Below are 24,908 nucleotides of genomic sequence, written 5' to 3' on the forward strand. Positions count from 1 at the left end.
CTGCATGCTGGCATCGCCATCAAATCTATCTGGGAACAGCCGAGACTGGTGCACAGACGAGTTCAGAGTTGGCCCATTGGCATCATATCGGTGGATTGAAAACTGTGGTGCAGGGGTAGAGGCAGGATACATGGACTGGTACTGTGAAACAGATACTTGGGGGGGGGGGGTTAGCCTGTCTTTCTAAGTGTTGAAGTAAACTCTGTTGTAACTTGAGTGACTGGCTTATGATTGACTGTAAATGAGTTACCTGAAGCTGTAAGTGTCTAACCTGAGCAGCAAGGTAATGAACATCAGAGGACAAAACATCAGAATGATTATAACTGGTATCATCCCCAAAATCCCCACCAAACAACAATGAGCCCCTTTTGCCATTTTACCAACTAACTAAGGGAAAAAAAATTACCCCAATGAACCACAGAGCTTAAAGATTTACCTTATGATAAATTCACTTTAAAGCACTTAGAAGTCAAACAGGAATGTATACAAGACAAAACAACATTTATATTAAACCTTTGAAAGGAGGAATAAAACAACATTCAACACATTAAAAGCTTCCCGTTCTCAGAAGCTGCAAATGTAGGCCGGAGATGCCACAGCTGTATGTATCGCCTCTCCAGCACTTATTTTTCGGGGGCCGGCAATGAACGGGAAAACACCAGACAAAAATCTTCATACCTCAGCTGTAGTTTTATTGAGGACAGACATTGTTATGATACAGGTTATGTTTCCAGCACCGAAAAGCGGATTATCAAAAATTGGTGACAACGGTTCACATGAGCATCTACCCAATACCACAATAAAAACCGGAACTTGCTCCTCAACGGAAGTAATACGTCACAAAATGGATGCCTAGGCAGCGATCATTACAATATTACCTGCAAGTTGGGTGTGAGATGGAAGAGAAAGATTTCTGGAGTGAGTTGGATGAAGTGGTGGAGAGTGTACCCAAGGAGAGAGTGGTGAAAGGAGCGGACGTCAATGGGCATGTTGGTGAAGGGAACAGAAGTGATGAGGATGTGATGGGAAGGTATGGTGTCAGAGAGTTTAGACGGTGGTGGATTTTGTGAAAAGGAGGGAAATTGCTGTGGTGAATACAGATTTCAAGCAGACGGAGGAACACAGGGTGATGTATAAGAGGGGAGGAGTGTGCGCACAGGTGGACTATGTCTTCTTGTTGTGTCTGACATTCTTCTGTAAGAAGTCTGGTTGTTGTGAAGAGTCTAGTGTGTTGATGTAGTGTTTTGTGCCTGTCAGGTCTCACTCTCAACCTTCACCGCTGGCTAGCAGAAATGAGAACAGGAGAGCCTAGCCTGTAAGTCTCTCCCTGCCAGTACATAGCCTCTACAACAGCAAGCCCTATGTAGTGCCTCCTCGTGGTGACACACAGTAACTGGATACACCTTGGACCCTGGCTGATCTACAAGGGACTCGGAGGAGGCTTGGCCGCTAGATGTGCGGTACGCAGGCCCACTGGTGTGTGGATATTCCCTGATGCCCACGAACCAGCCCCCCAGCTATTGGTTAAATAGTGCCACTGCCTAGTGGTTACCTTTGGAGAAGAATAGGCTATGGGTGTAAACCCCTACAGAAAATCAACACCCACAGTGCTGTTGTTTTTTGTTTTTCTTGCCCTTCTGTGTCTGAGTCCTGCTGGCGTCGTGTGTGGCTGCCACTTCTCCCTCTCATAGCCCCCCCTTCCCATCCACCCCTGTATTTTTGTGCTATGTTTATCTGTTGTCACCCCGTTTATTGTAAAGCAACTTTGAGTGTTAGAAAAGTGCGATATAAGATTGATTTATTATTATCATTATTATTATTATTATACAAATGTCCTTTAACTTAATGCCATAATACAATATAAAAACCAGGCCCATTCCTTGGGCCTAGGGTTAAAATGAGGTAGACGTCTATTTGATGGATAGTGCCTTTCTTAGGATATGAGATGGTCCAAGTAGTGTGATCTTCTGTAGTTCTTGTATTTTGATGTTACCCGGGATCCGTTGGGTGTATTTCACCATCCTTTTTTTTTTTTACAAGTCTCAGGGCTCCTATTTCTACTGGTATTGTTGTGGTTTTTATTCCCCACATTCATTCCCCACATTTCATTCCCCACATCTCGATTTCAAGGTCTTTATTATTATTATTATTATGTAGGAGGTGTGATCTGAAAGGGATTGGAGACTGCAAGGTGGTGACAGGGGAGATCGTAAATAGACAGTGTCAGATGATGGTCTGTAGGATGACATTGGAGATCAAGAAGAGGAAGAGAGTGGAGGCAGAGCCAAGGATCAAATGATAAAAGTTGAAGAAAGAAGACTGTGTGGAGTTCAGGGAGGAATTAAGACAGGCACTGGGTGGTAGTGAAGAGTTGCTGCATGGCTGGGCAAGCACTTCAGAAATACTGAGGGGGACAGCAAGGAAGGTACTTGGTGTGTCATCTGGACAGAGGAAGGAAGACAAGAAGTTTGGTGGTGGAATGAGGAGGTACAGGAAAGTATACAGAAGACGAGGTTAGCAAAGAAGTGGAATAGTCAAAGAGATGAAGAAGTTAGACAGGAGTACAAGCAAATGCAGTGTAAGGTGAAGAGAGACATGAAAAAGGCAAAGGAAAAGGCGTATGGTGAGTTGTATGAGAGGTTGGACACAAAGGAAGGAGAAAAGGACTTGTACTGATTTGCTAGATAGAGGGACTGAGCTGGGAAGAATGTGCAGAAGGGTAGGGTGATGAAGGATAGAGATGGAAATGTGCTGACAAACAAGGAGAGTGTGTTGAGAAGGTGAAAGGAGTACTTTGAGGGGCTGATGAATAAATTGAATTTGAGAGAGAGAGAAGGATAGATGATGTGGGAATAGTGAATCAGGAAGTGCAGTGGATTAACAAGGGGGAGGTGAGCGCAGCTATGAAGAGGATGAAGAGTGGAAAGGTGGTTGGTTCAGATGACATACCTATGGAGGCATGGAAATGTTTAAGAGAGATGGAGGTGGGATTCCATCAAGGATTGGCTCTGACACCTTTCTTGTTTGCAATGGTGATGTACAAGATTATGGACAAGATCAAGCAGGAGTCTCCGTGGACTATGATGTTTGCAGATGACATTTTGATCTATAGTGAGAGTAGGGAGCAGGTTGAGGAGTGCCTGGAGAGGTGGAAGTATGCACTGGAGCAGGGGTGGCTAGCCATGTGCCATGGAGAGCCATGTGTATGCAGGTTTTCATTTCACCCAGACTCCACACCAGGTGATTTCACTGATTAGCAACCATTCAACCAAAGAGGACGAATTTATCAATGAAACCACCTGGTGGAGAGAAGAGGAATGGAAGTCAGTAGGAGCAAGATGGAATACATATGTGTGAATGAGAGTGAGGACAGTGGAATTGTGAGGATGCAAGGAGTAGAGGTGATGGAGGTGGGTGGGTTTATATACTTGGGGTCAACTGTTCAAAGTAACGGGGTGTGCAGAAGAGAGTTGAAGAAGTGATCACAGACAGGGTGGAATGGGCGGAGAAGCATGTCAGGGGTGATTTGGGACAGAAGGGTACCAGCAAGAGTTAAAGGGAAGGTTTACAAGATGGTTGTGAGACCAGCTATGTTATATGGTTTGGAGACAGTGGCACTGACAAAAAGATAGGAGGCGAAGCTGGAGGTGACAGAGTTGAAGATGCTAAGTTTTCATTGGGTGTGATGAAGAAGGACAGGATTAGGAATGAGTATATTAGAAGGACAACTCAGGTTGGACAGTTTGGAGACAAAGCAAGACAGGCAAGCTTGATATCATTTGGACATGTGGGGAGGCGAGATGCTGGGTATATTGGGAGAAGGATGCTGAATATGGAGCTGCCAGGCAAGAGGAAAAGAGGTAGGCCAAAGAGGAGGTTTATGGATGTGGTGAGGGAAGACATGCAGGTGGCTGGAGTGACAGAGGAAGATTCAGAAGACAGGAAGAAATGGAAATGGAAACGGATGATCCACTGTGGCGACCCCTAACGGGAGCAGCTGGAAATAGTCGCAGTTTATACTTAACAACCATTAATGCTGCCAAAACAGGACAAAGTGACACAACTTCATTCAAATGATAAGAGTGGGCGATTACAAGAGCAACAAAACACCCTTGTCAAGACTGTTAAAAAAAACAACCCCAAAAAACTGTCATTTTATGATACAGTTTTATAATGTTACATTTTAGTCGACCTTATTCAGTTAGTGGATATAATTGACTATTTTCAATCTTCTAAAGCATTTCAAACAAGTTTTTCTCAGATTATTAAACAGTCAGAAGAAGACATCCCATTACAGTTGCAAAACACAACAATAAAAGTTAACAGAATAAAGTTGTTGTTGTTTTTTTTAATGTCCTCAATCAAACCATTGTGTTTCGATAGATTTCCAAGTTGGCCCGCGTCGACACGTCTTCCTTTGAAGAGAGTAGAAACTCCAGCCATCTCTTTCCATTTACTGACAAGACAATCACCTCCTCCTCTTCTCTCTCATCCTCCATGTGATCAGTAGGTGCTGGAGGAGGGAGACAGCCATCGGTGTCTCTCTCCTGAATGATTTACAGCCGCTCAGCCTTGATCAAATACCTCAGTCTCACCCTCAGTCACGACCACATTCTGTGTGTGTGTGCGTGTGTGTGCATATCAGTATGTGTCACCATACAGTTTCGTGTTTCAATAATGTAGAATAAATGATGGGTGTCCTTTGGTGCCAAAGGATTAATCATGAAAAATGCAACTTTCTCTGTTATGTATTATTAAAACTGATTACACACATTCCACTTCTAAAGAGTTGAACAAACAGACACAGAGTCCGACAGAAAAAGTGTGCAGATTTTTTTTTGAATATGTATGTGTGTGCATGTGTGTGTGTGCATACATGTTTGTGTGTGTTAATGAAAGTATGCTCATGCACCCAAGGTGTAATTACCTAGGAGTGTATGTGTGTGTTTGCCTGTGCATGTTAGTGTTAGCACATACACATTCACACAGGCAAACTCTTTTTAGTGCGTGTGTGTGTGTGTGCGTGTGTGTGTGTGTGTCTGTTTTGGGGATTTTTCCGTGTCATTTACATATATTTTATAGTGGCAGGACTGTAGGCTACAGATCAAAGTTTGCAGATGATGAGAGGAGTAGTGGAGATTGACTACGCATATTTTAATGGGGTGTGTCGACACGCCATACCATAGAATAAAAAGCACCTGGCAAAAACTGATGAGAACTGGGGAAAAAATGCTTAAAAAGTTATCTGGCGAGATGATATGGAATATGCATGTATGTGTGTAACCATCAATCGATATTTGGTTTTGTGTGTGTGTGTGTGTGTGTGTGTGTGTGTGTGTGTGTGTGTGTGTGTGTGTGTGTGTGTGTGTGTGTGTGTGTGTGTGTGTGTGTGTGTGTGTGTGCGCGTGTGTGTTGTAATTGTATCTCTATGAGGACTAATTTGTGTGAGGGCATTTTGGCCCAGTCTTTCAGGGTCTATATTTTAGGATTAGGAATTTGGTTTAGGCGGCATGTCCTGTGGGCCTGAGGAGGAGACACAGGGGGCAGTCTGATGGTACGTGGACGCGTGGCAGGCTAAGCTAACTGCTAGCCCATGGCCCTGCCCAAGAGGAAACACCGAGGCGGTCTGGCAGCGGCCTCGCCTAGCATCGACGGTGCAGTGTTTTTGTCTTCGTGTGCATTTGTGACGTCGTGTGGAGTGCGGGGGAGGTGTGTCGAAGGTTTCTGGCTGGAGACCTGGCGTTGGATCGGCTGGGGGAGCCTTGTCTGCTGTATCCGATGGGCCCGGGGACCACGGCCCTGCCTGGAGCTGTGCCTGAAGAGGGGACACCGAGGGCGATCTGACGGGACGCGGAACTAAGCTAACTGCTAGCCCATACAGACCGGCAGTTCTGACAGTCATCCTGACTGGCGTTCATTCTCTCGACGGTGGAGTTTTTGAACTGTGTTGTACTGGGTGGACTGTGTTGGCTGTTTTTTTTCTTTTCTTTTCTTTGTTCTCTCTGTTTTTGTATGTTTTTGGTGGTGGTGTTGTTTTTGAATATGTGTTTTTTTGTCTTTTGTGTTGCACTGCTGTGGGCTGGGGGAAACAGAATTTTGTTTCATTTGTGTACATAGTACATTAGATGAAATGACAAATAAGTTGTTCCTGGTTTCTGATGGTGGTGCAGTGGTTAGCGCGGTCACCTCACAGCAAGAAGGTCCTGGGTTCAAGCCCCAGGGTAGTCAATAGTCTTTATTTGTTATGTGTCATTATACAAGTACAAGAGAGTAAAATTCTTGTGTTTCTGCCCTCAACACTGCAGCAACAATAGTAATACGTAACAGCAAAACAGAACAAAATAAAGCAGTGATAATAATAAATAGTGTGTGGTGTATGTAGGGTGCTGTGTACTTGTGTGTGTGTGTGTGTGTGTGTGTGTGTGTGTGTGTGTGTGTGTGGGTGTGTGTGTATGTATGTAGGCCCAGCCTTAATAAATGTGCATATGTGTATGCAGTTGTTTGTATATTTGTGTGTGTTTGTGTAGTCCAACCCTGGGGGTCATCCCGGGTCATCCTCTGTGTGGAGTTTGCATGTTCTCCCCATGTCTGTGTGGGTTTCCTCCGGGTGCTCCTGTTTCCTCCCACAGTCCAGAGACGTGTAGGTCAGGTGAATCGGCCGTATTAAATTGTCCCTAGGTGTGAATGTGGTGAATGTGTGTGTGTGTGTGTGTGTGTGTGTGTGTGTGTGTGTGTGTGTGTGTGTGTGTGTGTGTGTGTGTGTGTGTGTGTGTGTGTGTGTGTGTGTGTGTGTGTGTGTGTGTGTGTGTGATGATCTGGCAGCCTGTCCAGGGTGTCTCCCCGCCTGCCACCCAATGACTGCTGGGATAGGCTCCAGCATCTCTACGACCCTGAGTAAGGATAAACGGTTTGGATAATGAATTAAATTAATGAATCAATTTGGTTTAAGGTTTAAGTTAGGGTAAGGGTTAAGATTTGGCATGTAGTTCTTATGATTGATCTTAAAGTTAAGGGCTAAGGAATTATTTTAGTCAAAATGGGGGGTCTTCACCAAGATAAGCACAAGAGTATGTGTGTGTGCACACTTCTGAGGCAAGAAATTAAATATTGAGACTGTGGCACACATTAGGCATGAGAGGTAGTTAATAACTTTGGTGAAATACAGAACACAACCATATAGAGTATATACACTGGGTGCAAACTTCCAGGGTTTATTGAATACAGGGTTTGAAGTGGGAAATTGGACAAAAAAAATGGTTCTTCAGTTTTAGAATCCACACTGGTACCATCACAAGGCTAAATGGATGATATAACAGTGGGAACAAGGAACAAAAAGATGCTTTGGGATATTTTGACATTCTTTGTTACTGGTATTTTAAAATGTGTTCAATGGTCCTTTGACATTTTAGCAAAGTTGAGTATGTCAATGGAATATACTACTGTAAACTTTTCTTTTTTTTCTGGCAGGTAATCATTAATCTCTAACATATTGCATACTGGTAAAAGTCTAATTGCCAATGAAATGTGATGCATTATTGGCAGCAGCCATCAACCTTTGCTTTTCATTTTCACCCCACTTAACAGCTGTGTTATGGGCCGTCACGCAGTTGGACTTGCCTGACACCTTTGAGCCAGGAAACCTCATCAGTCAGGACCTTTGTGTGATCTGGCATGGACTAGTTTGATTTGAGGGAAGTATTGAGTGGCAGGAGAGGAGATGAGGAGATGGAAGGGAACCAAGAGAGAGAGAGGGAAAACCAAGGAATAGAGGCGATGGAGAGTTCAGATACCTTGAGTGTTTTGTAATTGGTTGGCAAAGGCAGTGTGGCAAAAACGTGACAAGAAAAAGTAATGCTTCCCGGCAACAGCAGACAGTCACTGCACCTATAAAAAACATCTGTGTTAGGCATGATAAGGAAATTACTTGTGTATTTGCTCTTATCAGTCTTTCTCTATTTATTTTCTATTTATATGGTAGAAATGCCAACTCTGAGCAGACTGTGACAGGTACACTTGACTGACAGCTCCAAAGAGCAATGGAAAAGCAGATTTCAGGTGCATGTTCCTGCAGTTGGCACAAAGTAGCAGGGTTACATTTGCGGTTGTATCTGCGTTGCCACTGCTGGCCTTTTGTGCAAGTAGGAAAGATGACGAAGAACATGATAGCTTTACTCTAGCGTTCCTCTGCAGGGACTGCCGCAGCTGAGTCCCATGTTTGGTAGAATCTAAAACCTTTTTTCATTTTTTGTGCTGAGGCTGTAATGAGGTCTCTGCACACCAGCAAGGTGTCGTATGCATGATTATCGTTTGTGTTTCCATTAGCAACAGAGCTGAATTTAGGGCTGGAAGCCCTGCAGGGGAAAAGAAAAAGAATACAACAAATGATGCTATGCACTGATGTCTGTCTATGTTGATGGTACTCAACGATGTGCCATGGACGGCCAAGAGTGAGTAGGTTTTCATTACATCCTGACTCCACAACAGGTTAGTTCACTGTTTATTCCTCCTCTTTGGTTGAGGGTGTGTTAATCAGAGAAATCAGCTAGGTTGGAGTCTGGTTGGAATGAAAACCTGCATACTCCCAGCCCTCCATGGCACATGATTGAGTACCAATGGCCGACATGATGCATATGCTCCCCTGACTGTGACATGGATTCAGACATTTTTGTTTTGTTTTGTTTTCTGATTGAAAATGCCTGCTCACCGCGATTCAGTATGTGCAGGGTTGGGGGGTTACTTTATCTATGTATTATGTTACAATTACAAACTACCTGTTGAAAAATTTATTCAGTAACTTACTCTAAGTATCACAATATTAAAGTAATATAATCTCGTTACTTTCAGTTACTTTTGAAGTTGTGTGTGTGTGTGTATATATATATATATATATATATATATATATATATATATGTATAAAACTTCTGAATATGCATTGCTCTTTGTAAGTATTTTCCTTACAAAGAGCAATGCATATTCAATTAGCAGTGAAAGATGTAACCTGTGCTCGGCAGAAAAGTATTTTATTATTTGCAGACCTGATATGTCCACCTTGAATAGTAGAAACGAATTGGCCACCAGCTGTAGACACCGAAAAAATATCTCCTTTGTAATTATAAGTAAAACGTCTTTATTACCCCCCCTCCCATTAGATGATACACGTGACATTTATTAGATTTTTTTTAAAATATTTTAACTGCCTGCCCTTCCAACTGTGCCACAACACTACCCCACTATATGATTTACATAAATTACCTCATTTGACGTTACCTTGTTATATTCTAAATGTATGCTGTTTCAACAGTGCCCTGGTCATTTATACGCTTTTTCAAAACAAGCTCCAGTCCCTTACCCCATTGGTTGTAATGTTTTCTACCCCTCCATTGGTTGCTGTGCACCGTAAACTACCTACCCCATTGGTTGTAATAGTTCAAATATTTTCTAATCTGATTGGTTGCTGTCCACTGAAATAAGAGGCATGACACAGGGAAATGTATACTGTGTGTTTTCTTTGTTTCTTTGTCACATTAGCAGCTGACGAGTGTGCAACGCACAACTCAAGCTTGTACTGCTATGTATTAAAAGTTTTTTTTCCTACATCTATATTGATATTCTGCTCCTCATTAGTTGAGCACTTTTATCAACACCATTGATGGTTTCTGAAAAAAATGCTATATATATATATACACACACACACACACACACACATGCACACATATATTTCTATATTATCCTTATAATGCTACAAGCACCTGAAAATGTCTGTGATTTATATAAATTGGTATATATAAAGTTATATAATGTCAAATGCTTTTTCTTTTCTATTATTTTTCCTGACAAGGTCAAGTAACAATCCTATATGGAAAAATGATTTGTCACAGAATAGAGTATCCCAATTTATACATAATTATGAAGGCCATATCTAAAAGGCTCGAGCATGCACACGATTCCAACTAACTTAATGACATTACTTATCTTATTAAATTGCGTGTGTGTGTGATTTCTTTTTTGTGTATATGTGTTAATGATGTGCCTTTATCTCTTCTTTCCAAAGCCCATTAATCCTGAGTGTGGGACAAGCAGTCATTATGTGTTTAACCCAGGTCACTTACTGTGGGTGGCAGATAGGTGCTGTCATCAATGAAGTGTACTGTATGTGTGCGTGTATTGGACTGTGTGTGTGTGTGTGTGTGTGTGTGTGTGTGTGTGTGTGTGTGTGTGTGTGCAAAATGTACAAATGTGATTGCACATAGTAGCTTGGCTATGCTTGGGTGTGTGTTTGCATTCTGAGTTTGTGCGCGTGCGTGTGTGTGTGTGTGTGTGTGTGTGTGTGTGTGTGTTTTGGATATGATATGTAAAACCTGACCTTAAGATAAAACCTTCTGCTCAAGCACTCCTAATGTTATCCCTCCCACTGCTGCTAGATAAATTTCAGCCTGAGAGAACTGGTGAGGCTCAGGAAAAGGGAATATGCACCGTGGACTCTAATACTCTACAAACCCTCTGCCCTTTCATTCAAACTACTCAGACTGGGATGGAGAATAGCTTCCTACAATACGTATATCGTATCGATAGGCCAAATGTCACTTCTTTCATCATTACATATCTCCTAGGTTTTATTTGTGTCGTGCCAAATGGCAATTCCCATAAAGCCGTCCCGCGAGCATGTGGAAGTCCAATGGATTTCTGGGCGATTCCTCATCTCCTTGTCAGCTTTCCTTCCTATTTGTTCCAGTTGACTGGACTTAGCCGATCTAGGATTAAAAAGCCGAATATCTATGGCAAAGTTTCACACATTAGAATTCAAGGGCTCACAACTAAAAAAAAAACAAACAAAAAAAATGTAGAGTTTGAATTCAGTTTTTGTGCAGATGAGGTACTATGCAAGCTGATAACATTAGGGATCCATTTTGAAATGCATGAGTTTTATTTATCTTTCAAAGTTATATGTCACTGTCAGACTTTTTTTGTGAGGGAACACTTATAACAAGCAGGTGTATGCGGGCAGAACTGTGCATGTTTGTTTAACGATGAAAGAAAGACAAATAATAGAAAGATCCAAGATTTGTGTACGCCTGTGTTTGAGTTTCTGTGCATGTGTATGTGTGTGTGTGTGTGTGTGTGTGTGTGTGTGTGTGTGTGTGTGTGTGTGTGTGTGTGTGTGTATGTGTCACCATATGTAAGTGAGCAGCTTGAGGGCTAGGTGATGGTCTAACATGCTGTGCTACCAGGGGAAATAAAGAGCTGATACCAGGGGTCAGATGAATACAGCCTGAATACAGCCTCCTCACCTCTCACTCTGTTTTCAGTTAAACCATCGACCACAAACACACACCTTGCCAATGCATATACCCTTACATAAACGTGCAGAAGCGGACAAACGCAGTCTCCTGGTATGTTTAATGCAAAAAAAACAAAACAAAAAAAAACTCATGCACACACACACATTTCCACAGGCACATACAAGCTAGACACCGACATGCATAGACACATTTATATGGGGTGCAATTCAGGAAAAAATGTCATTTGAATTGTGAGAATATACATCGATTTGATGTTAGACTATATGATTGATTGCTGCATATATCGACTGTCCCGTGTCCAGTTTGCATACATGGGTTTGCTACCTTATATATTGGTCCTCTAATTTTTATATCGATTTGCTGGCACATGTACCAGTTTGTCTGTATTAGCTGGCTGACTAATGTATTGATTTATCAACATATTCATCAGTTTGCTTGCATATTTGTGGTATTATTTGTTTATATATGAGTTTATTAGATTTAATATTGATTTGTATATATTGGTTTCATATACTTTACAAGTGCAGACGGCATCAAGCATGCCAAGGATGCACTGATGCAGGAGACAATGGAGGAGTCATTGACCACAACTGAGGCAGCAGAGCCAGTGCAGGAAAAGGTCCCACATATGGAAACACAGCCAAGCAGCAGCAGCAGCTTGAAGGGCCTCTTTGAGGAAATCCTTCAGGAGCATGATGAGGAATGTGGGGTGAGTAGCACAAGCACACATATTCAAATACAGACATATTTGACAGAGAAAACTATCCTGCGCTCAGACAGCCTTTTCCAGTACTGGGGAAGCAACCTAGTGTGGTTTCTCACCTTGGCTGCCACTGCTGCAAAATTTCTCTGTGCTCCTTGTACCAGTGTGGACAGTGAGAGACTGTTCAATGCAGCCTCCAACATTGTTGATGCAAGGAGGAACAGAGGAGAGAGAGAGCAGAAATGCTCATCTTCTTTAATAAGAACTGCCATTTCTGTTGAAATTGTCAGTACTAAGTTGCTAACGCAATATGTAGCCTACTTGTTTCAACTTGTTTTTTTGTTTACTGTGTCACTCTTGAAATTGTGAGCATACTAAGTTGCTACTGAAATGTGTAGCCTACTTGTGTGAACTTATTGTTTGTTTACTGTGTAGCTGTGTACCTGTGATAGCCTGGCGGCCTGTCAAGGGTGTCTCCCCACCTGCCGCCCAATGACTGCTGGGATAGGCTCCAGCATCCCCACGACCCGAGAGCAGGATAAGCAGTTTGGATAATGGATGGATGGATGTTGTACATATTTGTTTATACATTTATGTTATGATCACTGACATTGTCTTATTAGTTTCTATGTTGGTTTGCAGTTTGATATATTGGTTTTTGCATGTATTGGTATGCTGGTGCATACATGGCTTGGTTTGTATATATTGGTTTGCTGGCTATTATATTGATTTGTATAAATTGGTTTGCTGGCTTATACATTGATTTGTATATATTGGTTTGTTGGTGCATTTATTGGTTTGTATGGCTCGGTTTGCTGGTATGTATATTGGTTTGAATATATTGGTTTACTGGTGCATATATTGTTTAGTATGCATTGGTTTGGTGGTGCATATATTGGTTTGTTGCAAACCAATATACAAGCTAGCAAACCAATGCATACAAACCAATATAAAAGTAAACAAATCAATATACAAACCAGCAAACTGGACACAGGACAGTCAATCATGCCAGTCGATCATGTAGTTTAACATCAAATATATTCCCATAGGTCAAACGACATTTTTCCGTAATGGCATCCCATACAGTCATACAAAAAATGGTTTCTCGGCATCTCAGTTAGAAAGAGTCCAAGCACTTTCTCTCAGTCTGTCCTTCTTAATCCCACCAATGATGCCTCAGCCCCTCTGGGATGCCATCACACACCCACACAAACACACACACACAGACTCACACGGTGTCATCTAAACACCCACGCGTACAATGTCGAACACACACATGCCTTCACACACTTTCATACACATGAACACGCTGACTTTATTTCTATCTTTCTGTCCCCCCCCCAGACTTTTTCCTGTCCCATGTGTATTCAAAGTCAGTGAATCATCATTGCATTTAAGGCTACTTAAGGCTAGCCCTGGGTTAGTATATGACGAGCTCTACCACAAATTGTTCAGTATTTTTTCCCCCCTGGAGCTGCTTGTGTTTTAAATGAAGGCATTGACCCTGCATCTGTCACATCACATTCAGACCAGCAAGACAGACACACTGGCAGACGGAGGGGGACACCCACTAGGACCAACTTATAGACCATGGCCGAAATGGTATTTGTAAGTGTGTTTGCATGTGTGTTAAATCTGTATTTCTTTCCTGTATTTATAAATATGTATTTAGGTGTGTACATTTTGCTATTTGTGTTTTTATGAACTATTTTTATGCATTTGTGCATGCATGTTTGTGTGCATTTATGTGAATTTGGGCATTTAAGGTTCTGTCAGTTCTGTAACCCACAGGCCCTATATATATATATATATATATATATATATATATATATATATATATATATATATGTGTGTGTGTGTGTGTGTGTGTGTGTATGTATGTATATGTAAGTATATATAGATTTACACACACACACACACACACACACACACACATATATATATATATCAACACGGATACAGGAAAAATTATTTTAATACATTGCAGTACAGGCCTGTTTCGTGCGTCTTGCACTCATCAGCTGCTAATGTTTTATTCACAAAGAATCATACAGTTTACATTACCCAGCGTCCTGTACTGCAATGTATTAAAATCTTTTTTCCAGTATCCGTGTTGATATATATATATATATATATATATATATATATATATATATATATATCCCGATATATATATCCCGAAACCATCAATGGTGTTGATAGAAGTGCTCAAGTAATGAGGAGCGGAATATCAATACAGATGCAGGAAAAAAAGTTTAAATACATAGCAGTACTGTTTCATGCGTCGCGCACTCATCAGCTGCAGTTGTTTCTGTAGTCTGCCATCTTACAGCTGATGAGTGCGCGACACACGAAACAGGCTTGTACTGCTATGTATTAAAACTTGTCTCCTGCTTTGCAAGCGACAACTTTAACCAGTCGACTAAAGGGTCTGACCCGTTAGCCAAGGGCCAACGTGTCTACTTATCCATGCACGTTACAACATATATATGTGTGTGTGTGTGTGTGTGTGTGTGTGTGTGTGTGTGTGTGTGTGTGTGTGTGTGTGTGTGTGTGTGTGTGTGTGCGTGCGTGCACACACAAACACACAGGGACGGCTGGTATAAATGGCCTAACAGGGTTAAGCCTTCCCCATCTTTTACAATAAAAATACGAAAATTATTGTTAAAAAAAACCTTAGAACAGATTATTTTAAATTTCGGTGGAACCTAAGAGCAGCAACAGCACTAAATAGTCACAAGAAAAACACAAAATACATCTAAATGGGCTAATTTTTTACAGCCCAAACACAATTGACCTTTCGCAAAGTACCGCCCCAGAACGGTGCTTGTCCAATCCTACCTTAGCAACGGTTTCCATGTGAGGGAGGTCCGTCAAGCTTTCAAACACACAGCAAAATGCTGAAACGGTGTGCCTATGGGATCTGCAAATCGGATACTAGATATCTGAAAAGTTTGGAGGGGGCGTAATTTTCTTTCCCTTCCCGAAACCCAAAACGCAAGAAGCGCAATGTCGGCAATATATTTTGCAGTATAGCAGACCCCATGGCTAGCTTAATCCATCCAAAATCAACAAAAATACCTGTCTGCACCAAGTTAAGCTTGCTATTAGCTATTATTGATAGCTAATACAGCTAACGTATTATTACTGTTACTTTTACCCACACAATGATTATTACCATTATTCTGTCCTACGTGTTTGTGTCCATGTATAAACAGGCCGACAGATAGCCAACATGAAGAATCCCAAAGAAATACAGAGTCCCGGTCCAAGTTGAGGAACTTTACTGAAGAACTTTGAGAATTCAACCTTTTTTGTAAAACTGTATAGGGGGGCAATACAGAAAAAGAATGTTTCAATAAACATTGCATAAATTATAAAATGTTATCACATGTCTATGACATAACTACATAACACATGTAAATAACTGCACATGACTGCATGTAAATAATAATTGTAGGCTACATAACTGCATGTAAATAGCTGTACGTAACCTAGGAATTACGAAATCACACATCACTTATGAATGACTTATGAACTAATTGTAAATAATGTACGTATAGCATAGATCAGTATGCTATAATATAGGCGGAATACGGGCAGACAGAATAACATGACATTTCTACCACGGAGCTGACACAGCTAACTAGCAACCGAAAGCCTGGCTGGCTAACTAGCTAACAGAAAATGGGAGAAGCTAACGTTACACATAGCTATTTTCGTATTAACATGAATACAACGACGTTCTTATGACGGACATCATCAATCACTTAAATAATGTCGCAACTGAACTTACAGACGATGCTCTCCAAGGCACAAACGTAGATAGAAGCAATAAACACAGGAGCTGGGCAAACATGAAACTCCGCATGGAAAGCTGGACTGTACTGTTACCATGACTATCAGGCAGGAAACTATTTCCTGAATTTAAGTCACGTGAGGAAGGCTAGGGGGAGCAAACAAACTTCAAAATAAAAGTACTCTTCTCACATTCTAATAAAGTAACGTCACACTCCCCGCCTGGTATAATTACTATACCACTACCTTAAACTAACATGAGGAGCATGTCCGGAGAACACAAACTAACTCAGGTCATAGCCTCAGCAGGCATGAGTAGGACTGTCTCGGAGACAGGCCTCAGGAAGGTCTTTGTAGATCCATATTTTGTGACCTTGAGCTCAATCTTCCTGACCTTTCCATCCTGGCCAGGGAATGTCTTTGTAACAACAGCCAGGGGCCACTCGTTCCTTGTCACTTGATTGTCCTTCAGCAACACTAGGTCGCCCTCCTTGGCGTTAGGACGCATGTCCTGCCACTTGCTGCGACTTTGGAGTGTGGGGAGGTACTCACGCCTCCATCGGTGCCAAAAGGTGTTGGCGAGATGTTGCACCTGCCTCCACTGCTGGCGGTGGAGATCCTTGCTGTCGAAGGTCCCCGGAGGGGGAGGGAGAGTACACACCTTTTGCGTCAGTAGCGAAGCAGGGGTCAGGAGGAAGGGAGATTCTGAGTCCGAGGAGATTGGTGCGAGGGGCCTGGCGTTGATGATTGCCGTAACTTCTGCCATTAAGGTAGACAACACCTCATGAGTAAGGCGTGATTGGCTGGTTTCCCTGAGCATGGAGTCAAGAATACGTCTGGAGACTCCAATCATACGCTCCCAGGCTCCTCCCATATGGGAGGAATGAGGAGGGTTAAAGATCCATGAACACCCTTCCTCACCCAAGTACTTCCTGACGTTGGACTCTTCGGGATCTGTGAGGAGCATATGCAACTCCTTGCAGGCGCCTGTAAAGTTCGTACCACAGTCAGAACGAATCTGCTTCGCAGGGCCTCTCAGTGCAAAGAATCGTCGTAAGGCATTGATGGAACTTGATGTATCCATCGATTCGATGAGTTCGATGTGCACGGCACGTGTGCTCATGCATGTGAAGAGGACTGCCCACCTCTTGCTGTTAGCTTGACCGCCACGGGTTCGTCTTGTGGTGACAGCCCAAGGACCGAACACGTCGAGTCCTACGTAGGTGAAGGGTGGCTCTGTGCTCAGACGGTCGGAGGGTAGGTCCGCCATTTTCTGTTCGGCCGTCCTCCCTCGAAGTTTGTTGCAAGCCACGCATTTGCGGAGGATGCTTGGCTCCGACGATCCAGAATCCTGCTGTGCGGATGGACCCTTCCGTGAAGATACGACCCTGATGTTTGACTCTCTCATGGTAATGCCTCACAAGGAGCGTCGCGATGTGGCTGCGATCTGGGAAGACGACTGGGAACTGTTCTCCTGTGTCGATTGTGTTATGTATGGATGAGGCTATTCTACCAGTGACCACTAGGTGGCACCTGTATTCTATATTGCTGTTGTCTGGGTTGTAACCAACAGAAGAAGAGTTCCTAGTAAAAGCATGGAAATGAATAGCCGTGTGTGCGTTGTGGTCCCTGCATCGTTTGTGAAATTGTTTACACCATAGTGTTATTAGCCAGCTACATAATATAAATTGGCGACGAGGTGTGGAGTAGAAACTTTTAGGCACCAAAGTAGCCGTGAAAAGGGAAGTTTTCTACTTGTTTGGACGAAGTCATCCACGCAGTTGTAGCGGAGAAGAAAGGGAAAAGGAACCAGAAGGGCGCATCATGGCGGGAATTATTGGCGGTATGGAACCATTTGAGGAATCCAGTGAACAATGGGCAACGTATATTGAGCGTTTTGAGAATTATATCCTGGCTAATGAGATCAGGGATGCTAAGAAGGTGCCGGTTCTATTGATTGTGATAGGGCCAAAGACCTACGGATTATTGCGCAGTCTGATTGCTCCAGATAAGCCCGGGGAGAAGACGTATGATGACATTGTAAAGGTGTTGAAAGGACATTTCGCCCCCAAACCGATAGTGATAGCAGAGAGATTCCGTTTCCACAAGAGGAATCAGGAGGACGGTGAGTCGGTGGCTCGGTATGTTGCTGTGCTTAAAGGACTTTCCGAGCATTGTGAGTTTGGTGGCTACTTAGAGGATGCACTACGGGACAGGTTTGTTTGTGGACTGAAAAGTGAAACGGTTCAGAAGCGCCTGTTGACCGAGGACAATTTGACCTTTCAGAAAGCGGTCACTTATGCAGTTTCAGCAGAAACAGTGGCGCGTGACGCACAACAGTTGAGCGGCTCGTTAAAGGTAAATGCCGTTCTCTCTCAAACATCCCACGCCAAATGCAGGCGGTGTGGAAAGACAAATCATAGTGATGATAACTGTTGGTATAAAGATAGAGACTGCCATCAATGCGGCAGGAAAGGCCACATTGGTCGCATGTGTAAAAGTAAACCCAAGAATGACTATGGCAGAGAGAGGAAATACAGAAAAGGGAAACCGGAGTTTAAAGGCAAAAGCAACACATCCAAACACAGTGGGAGAGACAAGAAGAAGAAAGTGCATTGTGTGGAGGCCAGTGACAATGAAAGTACAAGTGAAGGGACTAAATCTGACAATGATAACAAATTGCCATGTTATGCACTGTTTCGTAAGGGTAAATATTCACGTATATCTGTGTTACCCAGTGGCGTAACCAGGAATATTTTTGTAGGTGGGCCTGAGTGAAAATGGGTGGGCCAAAATTTTCCAGCAATAATCCTTCAAACAAGTCGCAAATTCGAACACATTACAGCAGTAAACACATAACACAGGTTTTTAGTACGTGACCAAGAAACATACTAAAACTTTAATAAAAACCCACTTAAACAAATACCACCCCAGTCATTCTCGCCAGGCTCTGCACAACCATTTAAACATCACTGAGAAAAACAGTCTAAAAGATCATGATACAACATGTAAGCTATAGGCCTATAGTACACGTTTTACAGCACAATGTGTAGACGCCGAGGACAAGCGTTGAAGATCGAGATTATTTCATCATAGTCCAAAAAGTCAGTAAGTTCCCTTTCTAAGGACAACGGGGATAGATTGTTGAGGCGTGCAGTTAGCATGGAAGATCTTAGACATGTTTTGATACGGCCTGTAGTGGAGAAGAGTCTTTCAACAGTACATGAAGTCAGGGGAATGGTGATCATTGCCCTTAACAGTCTGTTAATGTTTGGGAAAGCGTCAGAGTTGCAGCTGTCCAGCTCTTCAATGAGGGATGGGTAACACTGACCCCTCTCCACTTTACGACGCAGTGCCTGAATGAAAACGGTCCATTCCGAACCCTCAAATTTACCAAGTGCAATACAATGGGGTTTGCTAGCCTGATGTTTCGAGCATGCCTGGCGGAGGTGCTTCCAATCTACAAACCCGCTTCGAAAAAACGTGTTTTCCATATGGGGCTCGGGGAAATGCCTACACATTTTACAGAAAACAGCGTTCCTTGCTGAGCTGTATTCAAGCCACTTAAATTCTTCATACCACTTATGGGAAAAAGAACGTAATTTTCCTGAAATGTTGGTTGCGGGGAACACTAATTTAGGCTGCGTGGGTGGCTCATCCACAGCAGACAAATCTGACGGTGGCATGGTCACGGGAATCGTCTCACCGTCGTCAGAGGGGGGAGGAGAAGCTGCCTGCAACAGAGAAGCTGTAGCCTCCTCTGTCGTTCTCTCCGGCGGTATCTCACTCTCATTGGGCGGCTCAGTCGGTGCTGGAGCAGGTGTGCTTTCCTCCTCTCCACCCGTGGCTTTTTAAAAAAGCGGAAGATTGAACTTTGTTTCGCCATTCCATAAGTTATGGCTAACTGTTGGCTATTGGCTAGCTAGCAGCAGTGAAAAATACAGAGCGTGATGGAATGCGCGCTCAGATTTTGCAGTTCTACGTACGTAAAAGGGGCCGGCCTACGTGCTTGTAAGCCAGCGTGATTGGGTGGGCCTGGGCTTGAAATGGGTGGGCCTGTGACAGGCCAGGCCCACCCGTGGTTACGCCCCTGGTGTTACCTGAAATAAATGGTAAGAAAATTGAAATGGAATTAGACACAGGGGCTGCTGTATCTTTAATTTCATGGGAACAGTATAAAAGTACAATGAAAAAGGTGCCATTGCAGCCTGCTGATGTAGTCCTTAGGACGTATACAGGTGAACCTTTGTTACCAGAAGGGGATATTAATGTGAAAGTAAACCTGAATCAGCAAACAGCTGAGTTACCATTGTATGTTGTAAAAGTGAATGCAGCTCCACTATTTGGTAGAGAGTGGCTGAGAGCTATTAAGCTTAACTGGAAAGACTTAAAAACTGTGTATGGTGTACAACTTGAAAAGAAAGACAGTTAAGATGCTGTACTAAAGCGGCATTCTGCTGTGTTCTCGGATGGGTAGGGTTCAATGAAAGACATTAAGGCGAGAGTGACTCTTAAACCTGATAGCATACCCAAATTCTGCCCACCATGTAATGTGCCCTATGCTCTGAGATCCAAAGTAGAGGCTGAACTGACCCGCCTCACTGACCTTGGCGTGATCTCACCAGTGGAGCATAGTGACTGGGCCACACCCGTAGTTCCTGTCAACAAGAAGGATGGCACGGTGAGACTTTGTGGTGATTTCAAAGTCACCCTCAACCAAGCACTCTGTGTGGACAAGTATCCTATTCCCCGCATTGAGGATCTCTTTGCATCGCTAGCTGGAGGTCAACACTTCAGTAAACTGGACTTGTCAAACGCATACCTACAGATGGAAGTAGTGGAGGAGTCAAGGAAGCTACTGACTATTTCCACACAAAAAGGACTTTTCTGCTACAACCGCTTGCCCTTCGGTATTGCGTCGGCACCAGCGTTGTTCCAGAAGGCTATGGATCAAGTGCTCGTTGGATTGCCATTCACGCACTGTTATCTCGATGACATTCTGGTTTGTGGGCCAGATGAAGAGACCCACCTGAAAGCCCTGGACGACGTTCTCACGAGACTGGAGGAGTATGGTCTCCATGTCAAAAAGGATAAGTGCATGTTTTTCCAGGAGTCAGTAGAGTATCTAGGTCATATCATTGATGCTGCCGGGCTCCACAAGTCGCCAGAGAAGGAACGCGCTGTTGTGGAGGCACCGGCACCCACCAACGTTAGCCAACTACGCTCGCTCCTCAGAATGATAAACTACTATGGACGTTTCATCCCGGACCTGGCAACCATCCTGCAACCACTGAACGCACTGCTGCACAAAGGGAAGAAATGGCAGTGGACTACAGGTTGTGAGGCAGCGTTCCGAAAAGTGAAAGAGCTCATGGTATCTCAGAAGGTGCTAACCTACTACAACCCTGAGCTGCCCCTCCGTCTAGCCTGTGACGCTTCACCCTATGGGGTAGGGGCTGTACTCTCTCACGTCATGCCTGATGGTGTAGAGAAACCTATCGCTTATGCGTCAAGAACACTCAGCAAAGCAGAGCAGAACTACGCCCAGACTGAGCGAGAGGCGCTGGGGATAGTCTTTGGCATACGTAAGTTTCACCAGTATCTCTGTGGTAACAAGTTCACTCTACTCACAGACCATCACCCGCTGACCTCCATTCTCAGTCCAGTGAGGAGTACGCCGTCGATGGCCGCAGCCCGCATACAGCGCTGGGCGCTCCTCTTGTCAGCGCATGATTACACTATAGAGTATCGTAAGGCTTCAGCACATACTAATGCAGATGGACTGTCAAGGTTGCCACTTCCGGACACTCACGATGACAAGATAGACACCGTAGATGTGTTTTACATGTCACAGTTAGACACACTACCAATCAGTTCCACTGATATCCGAAACAACACTAGATCTGACCCTACACTGTCTCACGTAGTAGAGATGGTCACTACTGGACATTTTCCAAACACGAAAAACACAGATACTGAACTGTCTGTTTTCCCGACTCGTCAAAATGACCTCACAATCCAACAGGGATGCCTCATGTGGGGCACACGAGTGGTAGTGCCGCCCAAGCTACGGCCCCGGGTGCTCAACGAGCTACATACAGCACACCAAGGGGTAGTGAGGATGAAAAGCTTGGCACGGTCGTATGTCTGGTGGCCAGGTATGGACTCTCAGATCGAGCTCCAGGCCAAATCCTGCCACTCATGCCAGCGTAGTCAGAGAGAACCGAGTCTTGCCCCTCTACATCCATGGATGTGGCCTTCCAGTCCTTGGGAAAGGATTCACGTAGACTTTGCTGGTCCATTTGAAGGACACATGTATCTTGTGGTAGTAGATGCTCATTCTAAATGGCCCGAGGTGCAAATCATGGATAGCACCACAGCAAGCAAGACCATCATGGTACTGAGGGGCCTTTTCAGTCGCCACGGCCTTCCTCACATTCTCGTAAGTGACAATGGACCCCAGTTCTGTTCTGAGGAATTCGCCACATTCCTGAAAGCCAATGGAGTCAAGCACATTCGCTCAGCGCCGTATCACCCTGCTACGAACGGCCTGGCCGAGCGCTTTGTACAGACTTTCAAACACGCCCTCAAATCCTCCAGGGGCGCCACACCAGTGCAACAGCGGCTCGACACATTCCTGTTGACGTATCGCAACACCCCGCACGCCACGACAAAGGAACCACCGGCTATGCTGTTCACAAGGCGCATGCTACGCACGCGACTGGACTTTCTCAAACCCAGTGTGGCTGGGGTTGTTCATCGCTCTCAAGACTCACAGCAGCAACGCCGTCAACAACACTCCAAGGCCAGACACTTTGCAGTCGGTGAGTCTGTCCTTGTTCATGATTACCGGAAGGGGGAGGAAAAGTGGACACAAGTAGTTATAATGACTCAAACGGGACCAGTGTCATACGAGGTCAAGGTGGGAGCACAGGGAGTGTGGAAACGCCATGTGGATCAGATGTTGACTCGAACAGAGCAGGCACACGCGGACGCTGCCAGCTCTGTAATCCACCTTCCTACCAGCTTCCCTATGTCACCTCAACATAGTGCTGGTGGTACTACACGTCACCTCGGTACCCCTGCATCTCACACTGATGAGAACACTAATCCAGTTCCAGTGGCTATCGAGCCCACGGAGACACCTCACTGCAGTGAACCAGCTGGTGCTGGACCTACCAAGATAGCGGAGACTGTTAGACACTCGCGCTATCCGGTGAGACATACTAAACCACCTGCACGTTACTCTGCTGAGTAAACACATTGATAATGTGGTAAAGACACTGAGACTTTTGAGTATAAAAATATTGGGAAAAAAATACGGGGTCTGAATGTATACCGGAAAATAACATTGTTTTGAATGTACTTTTGGGAAGTAACATTACGCCTTTGTCACTTGATCTTTGTTCCGGGAAGTGATTTTTGCATTGTTGATGTACAACATATTTTAGTTGGGAGGAGATGTTATGTATGGATGAGGCTATTCTACCAGTGACCAGTAGGTAGCACCTGTATTCTATATTGCTGTTGTCTGGGTTGTAACCAACAGAAGAAGAGTTCCTAGTAAAGGCATGGAAATGAACAGCCGTGTGTGCGTTGTGGTCCCCGCATCGTGTGTGAAATTGTTTACACCATAGTGTTATTAGCCAGCTACATAATAGATTGCATCATGCTTGAGCCTTCCCCCTATCCTCAGAAGACCATCTTCATCCACGTAGGGGTCCAGCTTCCTTAAAGAACTGTGTTTGGGAATGCTTTTCCCAGCAGCCAAGCAGGTGAACTCTTCTCTGTAGGTCTCTCTTTGCACACAGCTGATGATGAGAGTCTCTGACATCGATAGCTGTTCCGCCGTGCAAGGCTTTGTGGGACCGGTACAGGTTTTGAGGTCGTCTTCCACAGCAGCTTTTTTGAGCTCCAAGATGCGGGTTAGGGATGCGATAGCTCGCACAAGAGACTTCCATGAGGAGAACCGCTCAAAGCGATGAGATCCCAGGTTAGCTGGAGGGATGGAGAGAGTCGTGGCATGAGAACGCACCTCACTGTCAGAATCCGGGTCGACGAGTTCGTGAGGCTCCTCTTCAGGAGTGTGAACTCCATCAGGCAGGGACAGGAAAGGGGGTCCTGTGAGCCATGTAGTGTTTGTTAGCTCGGCGGCAGGTACCGATCGGGTAGCATGATCCGCTGGGTTTTGAGCTGTGTGGACGTAGCTCCACTGTTCTGGTTTGGTGAACTTCCTGATTCGCTGCACTCTGTTGCAGACGTACACAAAGAACCGCCTGGTCTGGTTGTATATGTACCCTAAGACAACTTTTCTGTCTGTGTAGAACCGCATCGTGTCTACACTGATGTCCAACTCCCTCTCCACCAGCTCCGCCATTTCCACTGCCAGCACAGCGGCGCCGAGCTCCAGTCTTGGGATAGTATGAGTGGACGGAGGCGCCAGTTTCGCCTTTCCCAGGACAAAACCGACATGACACTCTCCATCACTGTTGATCACCTTGAGGTAAGCTACCGCGGCGATAGCCTTCATTGAAGCGTCAGAGAAGACGTGGAGCTCATTCCTTTGCGCGGTAGATAGGGTGGTGGGAGTGTAGGCTCTTGGTATCCTGATGTCTTTCAGGTCTTCTAATGAATCTTTCCACATCCTCCATTCTGCTTCCTTTTCATCTGGTAGAGGGGTGTCCCAGTCGAGAGCTTCATTGCAGGTGAGTTCTCGCAGCAGAAACTCCCTGAATGACGACTGGAGCAACGAGAACGAGGGGGTAAAACAAGCTGTTCACCATGGCTAGAGCACCTATGCGGGTGAAGGGCTTCTCTGTGGCCGTTGCTCTGAAGGTGAGGATGTTGTGCTTGAGTTCCCAGCTGAGTCCCAGGCTGCTTTGGATGAGGGTGGAGTTGTCGTCGAAGTCCAAGTTTTGCAGTCCCTTTGCATGGTCTTCTGGAGGGAAGGCCTCCAGGACATCAGAATTGTTTGACGCTATCTTATGGAGTCTCAGGTTTGAGGCAGCAAGCATCTCCTGTGTCCTTTTCAACAGGTCGATGGCTTCTGTGGCTGACGGGAGCGACTTGAGGCCGTCGTCGACGTAGAAGTCGCGTTCCACGAAGTG

At 44.4% G+C, this 24,908-nt stretch overlaps 1 protein-coding gene across 1 annotated transcript; it reads left to right on the plus strand.

Moving 5' to 3' along the window:
- The first annotated feature begins 17,625 nt into the window (after positions 1–17,625).
- Positions 17,626–23,786, plus strand: LOC130115241 (uncharacterized protein K02A2.6-like). Its single transcript, XM_056282858.1, has 4 exons — positions 17,626–17,841; positions 20,480–20,932; positions 21,806–22,543; positions 23,613–23,786. Exons 1-4 carry the CDS (start codon positions 17,626–17,628, stop codon positions 23,784–23,786), a joined length of 1,581 nt encoding a protein of 526 aa, XP_056138833.1.
- Positions 23,787–24,908: the final 1,122 nt, after the last annotated feature.

The sequence above is a fragment of the Lampris incognitus genome, chromosome 7 (assembly GCF_029633865.1).
Source record: "Lampris incognitus isolate fLamInc1 chromosome 7, fLamInc1.hap2, whole genome shotgun sequence".
NCBI lineage: Eukaryota > Metazoa > Chordata > Actinopteri > Lampriformes > Lampridae > Lampris > Lampris incognitus.

Bases quoted from the DNA above. Each gene is read 5' to 3' on its own strand.
- LOC130115241 (XM_056282858.1), top strand. From the start codon at position 17,626: ATGGCGGGAATTATTGGCGGTATGGAACCATTTGAGGAATCCAGTGAA. The intron at 17,842-20,479 runs GTAAAGGTGTTG...AAGAAGGATGGC, and splicing joins AGAAGACGTATGATGACATT to ACGGTGAGACTTTGTGGTGA. The intron at 20,933-21,805 runs CATATCATTGAT...CCGACTCGTCAA, and splicing joins AGTCAGTAGAGTATCTAGGT to AATGACCTCACAATCCAACA.